Below are 13,162 nucleotides of genomic sequence, written 5' to 3'. Positions count from 1 at the left end.
GACAGTTCTCCAGTCTCTGGAGTGTGGACTTGCCGTTCGTGTTCTCCTTACGCTTTTGTTCTTAATTTAGGAGTTTCCTACAATAAGCATGTATTTCTTTCACCATAAGACACAAGAGTTTTGGCGGATGGGTTTTTTTGTTTTTTATTTTAAGACCATCCATGATACTGCAAGATCAGAGAAGCATATACAACATCCAGGACCAGTCCTATATGATTACACGTGGACCCTCACAAAGTTTTTTGGGAGGCGATTTCTGTGCTCTGGGAAGCCATTGTTTTTTTGGCCAACCTAGCTCATTAGGCAAATAGCACTAGCTTCCTTGTCAGGACAATACCTACTCTCTGTTCCACAAACCATTGTGTTTGCCAGCTTTCTTCAAGGATGTCTGTGATTCCCAAAAGTACAAAAAAGTTCTCGTACTGCAAGGCACTCACTCATGCAAAATGCAAAAGCCACACACAGAACACATTCCCACATATTTTAAGATATTTCTCAAGGGCTTCGTGGCTTCCCAAAGCCAACAGCCTGACCTAGGAAGATTTCTCAGTGAAATGCCCCCTTGAAATCTAGGCTATACTTCTTTGTTTTTCTCCCCACAGATAGCTACCATGACTGGCTTCCACAAATGTCCAAAGTTTCCCTGATCCTGGAGAATTTTCTAGATCCAACCTCCCCCCTAGCACATTCTACCTGTACCAATGCAGCCAGTTCACACTTTAGCGAAGGTTCTATTAGGGATTCTTGATTTTTTTTCATGATTAAGGAAAACTTTCAAATACTAGAACTTTTGGCAGATCGATTAACGTAAACAGTCCAATACCAGATCTGACAATTCATGAATAATCACAATGCCCATTGTGACAGCCACCACCAGCATCTTGTCTCCCAGGGTCTCCAAGCATCTGGGTTTAACACATGGACACTTCAGCTCTGAGCCACGGTCTGCCCCAGGCTTGATGTCCTATGCCCGCAAGGTGATAATATAAACGATGTTGCAGCAATATTCACACCCTCTTAGAACCCAGGTGGATCGTCCACACCCACTAAAACTTGGTGGCCTGAGAGAGATTCAGATGGTAGGCTAAGGCCCATGATTTGAGAACCACTATGGAACTCAAAGTGTATCTTACATCCAAAGCATGATACGAAAGGACAGTGACTTTTAGGCCCGTCCTTTAAAATGAACAAACCTGGAGAATAACCTTTGCATAAAAGATTATTTTTATTCTGGCTGCCCAAATCTCCCTGGACTAAAACCACATTATTTTCTGGGGGGAGGGGGGAAGCACCATTCTTACCTCCTCCAGGGCCCACAGGGAGTCCACCACGGGCTTGATCTTCTTCTGGTTGTAGAGCCCAGTGAGTTTGTCCACTACTCCTCGAATGAGGCCCGCACGGCCCTGTTTGAAGAGCAGATTTAAGAGGGAAAATCCTGCGATGACTTTGTTCTCTTCATAGAGCTTGATGGGGTTCACCTTCTCCACCTGCCACCACTGGAAGGAGAGAAGGTGTCAGTTACAGGGAACGAAGCCGGCCGTGTTTGCAGCACTGCGGGCGGAGAACAGGGCCACAGTTTCTGGGTTCCACTGGCCCAGTGTGGCACTTGTTGGGGTATTTGTTTTTTGTTTTTTTTGTTTTTTTATTTTCAATCTATGTCCTATTTTATTTCTTTTTTTTTTTAATAGTTTATTGTCAAATTAGTTTCCACATAACACTCAGTGCTCATCCCCACAAGTATCCTCCTCCATGCCCATCCCCCCCTCCCCCCACATCCATCAGTCCTCAGTTTTTGTCAGCATTCAAAAGTCTCTCATGGTTTGCTTCTCTCCCTTTCCCCCACCATTTCCGCCCTTCTTCTCCCCCTTGTTCCTCCGTCAAGTTCCTCCTAATCCTCCTATACGTGCAAACATATGATATTTGTCCTTCTCTGCCTGACTTATTTCGCTCAGCATAACACCCTCAAGGTCCATCCATGTTGCTACACATGGCCAGATTTCATTGTTTCTCATTGCCATGTAGTATTCCATGGTATAGATAAACCACATCTTCTTGATCCATTCATCTGTTGATGGACACTTAGGCTCTTTCCATGTTTTAGCTATTGTGGAGAGTGCTGCTATGAACATTGGGGTACATGTGCTCCTATGCATCAGCATTTCTGTATCCCTTGGGTAAATTCCTAGCAGTGCTATTGCTGGGTCATACGGGAGTTCTATTGTTAGTTTCCTGAGGAACCTCCACACTGTTTTCCAGAGGGGCTGTACCAGTTTACATTCCCACCAACAGTGTAGGAGGGTGCCCGTTTCTCCACATCCTCGCCAGCATCTAGAGTTCTCTGATTTGCTCATTTTAGCCACTCTGACTGGCGTGAGGTGGTATCTCAGTGTGGTTTTGATTTGTATTTCCCTGATGAGGAGGGATGCTGAGCATCGTTTCATGTGTCTGTTGGCCATCTGGATGTCCTCTTTGGAGAAGTGTCTGTTCATATCTTCTGCCCATTTCTTCACTGGGTTGTTTGTTTTTCGGGCGTGTAGTTTGGTGAGTTCCTTATAGATTCTGGATATTAACCCTTTATCTGATATGTCATTTGCAACTATCTTTTCCCATTCCGTTGGTTGCCTATTAATTTTCTGGGTTGTTTCCTTGGCTGTGCAGAAGCTTTGTTGGGGTATTTGTTAAAGCAGCTATTCAGCTAAGCAGTCTTGTGACTGCAAGGTGACGTGTAGGAGCAGAGCCCAGGGTGTGGGTGCGAGCAAGAAACAAACACTCCAAAAACAATTAAAAGGCCACGTGCCATCAGGACATTAAGGCACAGGGTGAGGACCATCTGCTCTAGAGTCGAGTCCTGGTTCCGCCACTTGAGCCCCCCGTTCTTCTATGTGCTTCATCTCCCTCAGCTACAGACAGTGCCCGGTACTGCCCCTCTGCTTTCTGGGAGAGTTTAGTGTGTGAATGGTGGTGGCAGTGACAGGGTTGGCGAAGGGGTGGGGTGTCATAGAAGGCCACCGAGTGTGGTGGGGACTTGGTGGGACGATGATGCAGCCACAGGGGCAGCTTCCCCAGGGGCAGCGAGGGCACAGCTGGAGAGCCGGGCAAGAATCCAGCTGAGACAGAGTCAGGGAGTTTAATATAGGCAGACGGAAGAGTGTGACAGAACCGAGACGCCGCAGCGTTGGGATTAGCCAGCGGTTCTTGTCTGAGGAAAGTGTTACTGCCCATGGGACGTTTGGTAGTGTCTGGGGATGTCTTTGTCATGGGACTGGAAGGGAGGAGAAATCTACTGGTATCTAGCGCGTGGAAGCCAGGGATGGTGCTGAAAGACAGCTCCTCACAATAATGAGTAGTCCAGCCCCAGACGCCAGTACTGCTCAAGTCCTAGATGGGGGACACACAGAAAGCACAGCTATCTCTTTTCCAGCCTCTCATCCCCCATGCCAGACATGAAATAAGTTTAAAAATCCATTAACAAACTACAGAAATGGTGATCCAACTGTTTTGTTCGGATTTAACTGCATCTTCTTTGGTGCTGGTTAGAATTTAGAAATCCCACGTTCTAGTTTCTAGAAGGCTCTAAGGCAAAATGGTTAACAGTTTAATGCAAAGGCCAAGAGGGACGTGATGGGTCCTTAGGAACATTCCTAATATTTACATTACAGGTGCATTTATTTACACCCTGCCTTTCCTGGATCGTAAAAGCTCACAAAAGATTTTGATATATATTTTTTTTTAAGTGGGAAAATCATATTGTCAGGAGCATACGTGTGAGAAAGACAAGTCAAAAACAGGGATAAAATGCTCGCACAGAATTCTTTACTAACGTGCACTCCCTGAGGGCCTGGAGGCCAGCTCTAGAGACACGTATTTGGCCCTGGGCTGCTTGCGGCAAAAACAAGGCAGAGAAATGATTAATGACTTGTTTCACAAAGCACCTGCAACGTCTCAGGAAATGTCCGTGAAATGAGTGCCTGCCAGCTCTGCAATTTCTGCACAGTTGTAGTCCAGCGGGTCCTAGAGACACATGCCTGGTTTTGAATCCCAGTTCTGCCAGTTACTAGCTGTGCACCTTTAGGCCAGTCACTTAACCTCTCTATGCTCTTTGCCTACAGCGCCTCATGGGGTCATCGTGATGAATAAATGTGTCAATATATACAAAGTTCTTACGACAGTGTCTGACCTGGAATAGGTCTCTAGATAGACCTCTAAATAGAAATATAAAATATTTCTCAAAATATAAAATATTTCTATTATCTTAAGTTGGAAGGGATGTTTTTGATTTAGTGGAGAGTGCTGGATTTGGAGTCAGGCTGCTTTCTAAGTGTTAACCATCATAAACCATCTTTATGGTCTAAAGGCAAATGGCATGTTTAGCCAAGAGTGAGTATGAGCTCTGCAAGGGTATTAAGGTAGAACATACTTAGGATATCCGAGTGAGAAGTTCTTGGATGGTTCCAAGTATGCCTTTAATATCTAAGCCTTTCTCCAATGTATAGAAGAACGTTCCTTTCTAGAACCTTCTAAAACAAAGTCATCCTTCCACTCCTTGGCATGCCTTATCTGCATTTTGCTTCCAACTGACCAACTAGTATTGGACCAGGCCTCTGAAAGGTCATGCTTGACCTCCAACTATTTAGCATTCTTGTGACCAGCACCCCTATTTCAGGCGGGAGAAGCTCACCCTCCCTCCTGGCCATGTTTTTATGAGAGCTTTTATTGAACCTGGGCACACTGCAATTATTTCATTAACACTGTGTGTTGTGATTGTGCGTTTAGGGGAGAAAGGGAAAACACTTCTTACAATTGCATGTAATTTGGGATCAATTTGGATACCCACAGCAGGCTGTCGGCATCGCGTTAATTACAGCCACAGCCACAAAACAGCTGTGAGTGGCATGAAGCCTATCTTCAGAGGACCTGCTCAGACAGCATCCTTCGTCACACCCCATGCCTGCTTCCTGGCTTCTGTAGTTGCAGTGATCCTTGGCCTGAACTCTGAAGTTCTGATGCAAAGACAGCCCCTTTAATTCTAATCACACAGGACAGGGAGTCCTAACCAATCCAGAACCAGGGAATGGTTAGGGGTGAAGCCTTGTGCGTCCAATGTTGGCACTTAAGGGACATATGAATACCCCGGAGTGCCACACTTAGAATCATTTCTAAACCCCATTCTACGGCTTTCCCTGGCCACCCTATTCAAAATGCCTCCACTCTACCCTGCACCCTCTTTCCAATCCCTTTCAGAGTTCTTATGACCATTTACAATAATCATCTTCTTCATAGATTTTATTTATTTCAGTCTGTCTCCCTCATTAGAAGGTAGGTGTCACAAGGGACTACAATGAACCCATCTCATCCACTGAAATACCCTGGTGTCTTGCCCACGTGGCAGGTGCTCAAAAGATACTTGCAAAGTGAGTGAATCTATCAGTGCTGCTGAGGAGAGGAGAGGAGGGGACAAAAGCAAGCTCTCACAGGACGCAGCAATTCCCTGTTGAGGGGGCAGTGGTAAAAACCGAAGTTCAAGCCCAAATGAGTTTGGTTCCAGCAAGTGTTGCTCCAGGTAGGAATACAGATCTGAGTAGGTTGGAATGTCCAGGGGCGTGGCTTCCTAGCTGCAAAGTAACCGTGACATTCAGAGCATGATTATTGAAGCTAGTAGTTCACACATCTACCTGTGTCTTAAATCACCCTGGGGGCTTGCTGAAACTGCAGGCTCCTGTCTGTATCTCCAGCTCAGCAGAATGGAGAGGCAGAGAAATCTTAAGAGCCCCCAGAGAGCCAGTCAGAGCATGGCCACACGAAAGCTTGGTTTCTCCGTGGGGCAAATAAAATGCCCAAAATGCCAAGTGTATTTTTGACGCATGATTGAAAGCACAGAAACTTAAGCGATCTCTGCTGACATCAAAATAAAGCGTTTTTGAGTTTCTCTGAGGCTGGCACCTCTCTGCTTCATCTAGGCAAAGCAGCGAGAGTATGCACGCAGCCTTGCCCACGTGTAATGAGCAGGATGGAATGCGGGCTCTATGGAAAACGAATGATGCAGATGGCGGACACACAAGATTTGGGTTATTAGGTCAACGTCTTTACACGGGGAGCTCCCAACGTGTGAGTCGCCACACTACCCCAGTACATTTGACAGGTGTGGATACTTACTGACTTTGCAAAGCTAAAGAAGCTCTTGGTCTCTCCCGTCACCATATTGGATGAACCTGCAAATGGAGAAGTCCCAAGTCAAACTGTTGCTGAGGAAAATCGGCATCTCTTGCTACACATGGAAGAAGGGGAGTTGTTTGGTCCAGCACTGTCAAGCGCTTGAAAATAACTTGAATTCAGCCTTGGAGGAAAGAGGGAAATGGAGAGGATGGGTGGCAGCAAGTTGACTTAATTGGAGCCAAGTGTCATGGGATCAAAGAGAAAGAATTATTTCTCAAGGTGACCATGCCCTTACTTCAGAAAATTGGGCATGTAGCAAAAATGGGATTTAGGTTCCCCACACTCTAATGAAGTGATGAGTTGCTGAAATATGTTATTGGTTCCATTCTTCAAGACTGGAAATGAAGTCTTCAGTGAGCCTAATTCGTGGTCAGAATTTGATTCCTTCACCAGTTAAGGGGCTCTGCTCAGGGCTGGGCACTTAAGTGGCAGGGAGAGGGATAGCTGAGCTAGAATTTAGATGGACAGAAAAAATGGGGTACAGAAAAGCAAGCAAGGGTGAAATAGGTTCAAATGCCAAGGAAATGATGTGACCAAAATATTAGCTCCAACGAATTCTGAGCAGAAAGGTCAAAACCACTTGAGAAAAATGGTGTGAGAAACTGAGCTCTGCTAACGGGAACACGCAATACTCAGAGAGAGGATGAGGGATGGAATTAGGAAGATTTCCTAAGGTGTTCTTACAGAGAAAAACTCCCTTTCAGAGAAAAGTTCCTGGGAGTGGGGAGGGGATGAGAGAGCTCTTAACCGATCAGAGGCCACATTGGTGTCTTTTCAGCAACTCTCTTGCCTTCTCCCCAAAGATCGGGAGTAAGTCCTTCTTAGTCCATTTCCACTTGTGAATGAAAAAACAATGTATATTTTAAACTTTATTATTTGGCTTGTGTGGTCCAGTAGCCAGTCACTTAATCACTGCTTCTGCTTTTACCACCGAGCATAACGGTACTCAGCATTGGTTACTCAGTAACCGATCTCATCAATTAGATGCTCTGTGAGATGATCAAACCATATTCTGCCAAATGACATCATGGAACTGGGGCAAAAACAGAACTGGCGAATAAATAAGAAGGAATAAATTGTCCATCTAACATTGGTCTCACATGTTATCAATTTTAAAATCAATCTGGTAGTCAGTTTTAGTGAGCTCAACTCACTTGTTAGTCATATCCAGGATCCCTAAAATTGTGCACTGACACTGCTCCTTTTATCAATAGCAGGAACAGTTAAAGAATGACGCATCCACTTTCAAAGACTTTCAGATGTGGGGCCACTATTGAAAATACTGGAACACTCCAGCAATGGGAAGCTCATCTCCTCTCTTTCCGTCATAATGATCATGACAAAAAGATGCTCGAATATTTATGCCTCTCAAATATCTCTTTCATAAGCTTCTCAGTGAATAGCAGAGAAAGGAGTATATATTTTTTTGAGTTCTACAGAGCTAAGGCTCAATTTTCTATTAGACCTACCGGGGACAGAAGTGGCAAAAATCTCAAACGTTGGATAACCCCAGTATTATTGGGCTTTAGAATGTGATATCTGGCTTCAGATATGCTTTTTTGACTTTGTAGAGACTAATGTTGAAATTGGTTTACAATCGTATGACAGAAGAGAGAAAGAGGAGGCGGGGGAGGCTCTGGGGTCTCATTCTGCTGGAGAAATCTCCCAGATAACTTTCATACGTCCCCTCGAACCCAAGAGGGTATCAGGGAACGCCGAAAGCAGATGCGTGCTCCAACCACCCAGGGCTTCTTATAGGACATATCGGAGGAGCTAAGAACAGAAGATGCTGTAATTTGCATATTCATCTCCAGTGGGGAAGAATCTCCCTTAAAACCCCAATATCCTCGCCACTCCTCCCATCCTGCTGTGGGTCCTTGATTCCTTCCTTTTTTGGACTTCCTTTGAAGCCATTAATATTTCCCACCTGTGCCACTTTCTGTGACACATGCCCCGTCTCAGTGACTACACCAGCTCGGTCTTGCTTTACCCCTTTTTGGAGTGAGAAGTATTCACGGGGTTAACAGGGAAATAGGCACGTATGTTACTTTTATAACTGAAAAATAACTACTGGAGGGGCACCTGGGTGGCTCAGTGGATTAAGCGTCCCACTTCAGCTCAGGTCATGATCTCACGGTTGGTGGGTTCGAGCCCCACGTCAGGCTCTGTGCTAACAGCTAGCTCAGAGCCTGGAGCTTGTTTCGGATTCTGTGTCTCCCGCTCTCTCTGACCCTCCTCTGCTCACTCTGTCTCCCTCTCTCTTAGAAATAAATAAAACATTAAAAACATTTAAAAAAATAATAATAACTACTGGAAATAGTACTATGGAAAACATTTAAAAAATGAAGCCCCCCCCATCTCATTACCCCAACGTATCAGCACATTGTCAGAGCCTTAGCAAGCACACGTGCAGTGTCTCCCGTTACACACTTACCGTATAAAATATAGGTTCCCAGTGGTTTGAGAAGGCTGAGGCCTTTTCCAGTGTTGTCCCCACAGAGGCAATCCAGCACAATGTCCACGCCTTCCGCAGAGATCCTGAACGGTGTGAAGACAGAGAAAGACAGATACTGTAAGCCTCACGCGAGGGACCAACTCAGGAACGGCAAGGCCTCTGGGAGCAGCCACAAATAGGACAGAAGGCTGGGGAGTGAGTTTACCTTCCTGGGTCCAACTACGAGAAGCTCACGAAGCCAGAGGCCACTAAGGGTCCGGCTGGTGGCTGATATCAGGAACCAGCCTGGGTCCGGTGGGTGAGTGTGGACATCACAGTTAGATATCTGGATTTGTATCCAGCATGGCACGCAGCTCTCTCCTTTGTAAAGGGGAGCGAGCACATTTCTTCGGGTGACCTATGAAATGCCTGGTCGATTGCGAGCCACATAACAGTCGCTCCGTAACCAGTCACTCAGCAACTCATATTCGTGGAGCTTGAGTTATGGGCCAGGCTCTGTCTGAGGTGCTGGAGACAGAGTGGGGAGTAAAACCTACCAACACGTTCCTGTCTTCATGGGGCTTCCAGTTAAGCAGGGATTCACTTTCCTTCCCTTCTCCCTGCCTCCTCAGTGAAGCTATAAAGACACGTTAGTATAACTCTCAAACTTCTATTCATCCCATCTCTAGGTTCAATAAAAAAATGGAATCTTTGAGGAAGAGGGTTAAATAGAGAGGCTCTTCCGCTCTGCAGTAGAAGGTTCCAGAGCAGAGAGGATACACATGTGTATCCTATTAAGCAGACGAAACATTCCTTGATCCCTTCTTCCATTCATTTATTCATACATTCCAGATTGACTTGACGCATTTAACAAACATGTACGGGGCTTCCACTGTTAGAAGATATTATGTGGGACAGCGCTACGCACAGGAAGGCTCCAGGGATCGTAGGGAAGATGTGCAAGCCCCCAGAGCACCTATTTGTCGCTGGGCCCTGCTCTGCTTAGATTTGTGAGTTTGCAGGATTATCTTGTCTTAGCACGTAGGTCAGTGTTTCCACTTCCACCCTCATCTCCGAACAGAGTTCAGGCACTGCCGCTCATGTCAACAGCTGGGTCCTGTTTTCATAAGTAGGAAATTGCATGTGTATGTCTGTGGCTCAGATCCTAAGTCAACTGCCTCTACCCCAGGGCAGCGGAGTCCTGACCTTCGAAAGCCCTCAAGTCGAGTCCAAAGGCATTATGATGACTCAACAAAAATGATTAGTTTTGCTTTTACCTAATAGAACGGTTATCTGTAAAGATAGGTCCGTTCAAGTCCCACCTGTAAGTTGAGAACTAGGGAATGAGGCCAGGGGATCTAAAACCTAAGTGTGCATCAAAGAGCTCATTAAAACAATTATTCAATTGGCCCTCCTTCCCCCCTCCTCTTAGCTTCTGATTCCGTTGGTTTTGGAGTGGGTCCCAAAGATTCGCATTTGTAACAGATTCCCCGGAGGTACCGATGCTGATGAGTCCGGCTCCACCCTCTGAGAACCACTGGTCTAAGCTAGCTACTCAGGGGCCACGCTAGCATTACTGTTTCTTTATTAATAATTAATTCGCTCATTAAATATTCAGCCCTGGCCCTGCACTAGGCCCTGGAGATTTGGCGGTGAGCCCAAACGGTTCTGATTCCTCCCCTTTTAGAACTTACATTAGGCAGATGTTAAGCCCTATTACACAATTGAATATTAAATTGCAACTGAATGGGGGTCTAGTGCCACAAAGGTGCTAAGGGACCGTGTCAATCTCGTTTGCCCAGTTAGGTATGCCCGAGAAGGCATCTTGGGGAAATGCAGACTAGGAGTTATCTAGGTGAAGAGGGGCAAGGATGGTTTTCCAAGCAGGGGAATAGCATGTGCGAAGGTCCTGTGGTCAGAGGAGGCCTGTGAGCAGAAAGCAGCCAGTTGGGCTGGAGTCAGGAAGACGAGAGGAAGCAAGCTGAGGTGAGGCCCGAGAGGCGGGTGGGCGTTGGGCCACACACGCGGTGGGGTGGGCGCTAGGTTGGTGCCTCCCACCTGGTGATCAGGTCTCCACCTCGTGTCATGGGCTTGGTAACTATGCTCCTGTGCTCCTCACCTCTGCCAAGTGTGTTCACTCCCGTGGAAGCAGGACCCTGCTTCTGCTACCAGCCCCCTGAGCCACCAGGTCTTCTCTGTGAACTCCATTTCCTTTACTGCAAGATGCCCACGTGGCTGAGGAGCAGCCCTCACGTGCTGGGCAGCCCACACCTTCTGGGGCACCCCTTGTCCAGCCCCGAATGCTCGCTTCCTGCCTGATGCTCCTCACACCTCTATTCTCCTGTGAGTACACACTTTCGCCCACAAACTGCCAGGCACAGCTGCCCCACCTAGGCCCGCCGCTCTGCCCTCCGGCTCCGCGGAAACGCAGGGCAGCCCACAGCCAGGGGCGANCACTTTCGCCCACAAACTGCCAGGCACAGCTGCCCCACCTAGGCCCGCTGCTCTGCCCTCCGGCTCGGCGGAAACGCAGGGCAGCCCACAGCCAGGGGCGACCTGTAGCCTACTGCCCACTCCCTCCTCAACTTGCCACTAATTGCTCAAGGCATGGTGACCTCGTAGCTATTCCTAAAACTTTCCTACCTCAGGGCCTTTGCATATGCTGTAATGTCTGCCTGAACAGCCTTTCCCCAGCTCTCCTTAGAGCTGGCTCCTTCTCATCCTTCACGTCTTACTCACATGAGACTTCCCCAGAGACGCCGTAACTAACCACGGCCCCTGAAGTGGCAGCCCCAAATTATCTCTATTTTACCCCCCTTTATGCTTTAGCATCTGTACCAAAGACACTCTTCAGTATCTATCACAGGCTGCAATTATCCTGTTTATTTGTCTCTTCCACCAAAATATAAGCCCCATGAGACAGGGACCGTATTTTTGCTGCCTGTTGTATCCTCAGCCCTTCTCATCCTGCCAGACACAGTGTTAGTTCTCCGCAAATAGTGAGGGACTGTATGAATGGATGATTAAATAAAGGGGTGAGTGAATGACCACAAGGCAACGAGGAAAGCGTTTTAAGACTGGCATTCCATACATTTCTGTATGTGTGCTTCCTTCAAAGGAAACTCACGGTTTCTGAGCTCTACTATATCCCGGGCATTTCAGAATTAATCTTCGTGATGCATCTCTGAGACAGGCATTTTAACTGCACTTCTGCGAGGAAGAAATGGAGGTTCTCGGAGGCAGCGCCCTGCCCAAGCTTATGTAACTAGTACACCTGGAATTCAAACCTCGGTCCAGTTGCATTCCAGAGCGATGGCCTTTTCAGCACCATTCTGAATTTCAGACTTAATAAATGTTCATTTCGGTATAATTATGGAAGCATGGCTTTAGCAAGCAGCTCTGGGAAGGAGTCAATTTAATGGAGTCTCTGAAACATTCTGGTTTACATGTTGTCCTTAAAACGAAGTACAGAGGCGCCTGGGGAGCTCGGTTAAGCGTCTGGCTTCGGCTCAGGTCATGATCTCACCGTTCATGAGTTGGAGCCCCGCATCGGGCTCTGTGCTGACAGCTCAGCCTGGAGCCTGCTTTGGATTCTGTGTCTCCTTCTCTCTGCCCCTCCCCCACTTGTGCGTGCACTCTCTCTCTGTCTCTCTCTCAAAACTAAACATGTTTTTAAAAAAATAAATATAGATACAGCCAGAGTTAGACTAGGTTATTGCAAACAGAGAGGCCAAGAGGCTTCTATTTTTAAGCTGCTTTTTTCTCATCCTAGATGATACAGGAGAGGCCCCAGGTCAGGGTTCTACACATTTGTCCTAAATTTCCCGCCACTGGACAACCACTTGCTGATGCTTACGTCATGCTAGGCGCTGTGTGTGCTGAGCTGGGGGTACGCAGATGAGGGTTCCAGGTGATCCCTGCCATCCGGGAGTTCGTGGGTACCCGGGAAGACAGACTAAAGGGACAGCCAGACCCAATCACTGCAGCCCTGACAGAGCCACGCAGGGCAGCGGAAGGCGGTGCTGCTGCTCAGTGCTGACGGGTGAGCAGAAGTGGCCAGGTGGCAGTGGAAAGAAAGGCATTTTGCACAACCACTGTGACAGGCTGACCTCGGGCCGTCAGCATCGAACAGACCCAAGGAGGAGGCTCTGGGACATCAACTGTCGTAAATGGGGACCCAGCCTGGACACCGTCTCCTCCCACCTAACACGGGAGTGGTGGGCTGGGGTGGGGGTGGGGGTAGCCTAAGGGCCGCAGAGCACTGGGCTTAGGAAAATGAATTTCATCTCCGCATTTAGCACTTAGTTTGCCACTTCCTTGCTGTGTGGCCTCGGGTGAGTTACTTAGCCTCTCGGTGTCTCAGCGTCCCCAGCTGTGGAAGGGAATGAGGGCAACAAACCCGCCCCTGGTTTCTCTGTGAAGCCCGGCTGAGTTGCTGCGCGAGGAACCTGATGCTCGTGGTCACTTCAGGGTCCACAGTCGCTTTTTTGTTTTTTCAGAGTGGGCCAACTTCAG

At 47.4% G+C, this 13,162-nt stretch overlaps 1 protein-coding gene across 1 annotated transcript in view; it reads right to left on the bottom strand.

Moving 5' to 3' along the window:
- VAT1L (vesicle amine transport 1 like) overlaps positions 1-13,162 on the bottom strand; it is a 154,152-nt gene that overhangs the window by 72,485 nt on the left and 68,505 nt on the right. Inside the window, exons 5-7 of the mRNA XM_077754049.1 lie at positions 8,648-8,751; positions 6,154-6,209; positions 1,302-1,496 (exon numbers count right to left, since the gene is read on the bottom strand). Of these exons, the coding sequence (XP_077610175.1) occupies positions 1,302-1,496; positions 6,154-6,209; positions 8,648-8,751 (355 nt within the window). The remainder of the gene's footprint in view (positions 1-1,301; positions 1,497-6,153; positions 6,210-8,647; positions 8,752-13,162) is intronic.

The sequence above is a fragment of the Crocuta crocuta genome, unplaced genomic scaffold (genome assembly GCF_008692635.1).
Source record: "Crocuta crocuta isolate KB4526 unplaced genomic scaffold, BGI_CrCroc_1.0 scaffold61, whole genome shotgun sequence".
Lineage (NCBI taxonomy): Eukaryota > Metazoa > Chordata > Mammalia > Carnivora > Hyaenidae > Crocuta > Crocuta crocuta.
The sequence above is the reverse complement of the archived record's forward strand: the minus strand, read 5'-3'. Positions and strand labels throughout refer to the sequence as shown.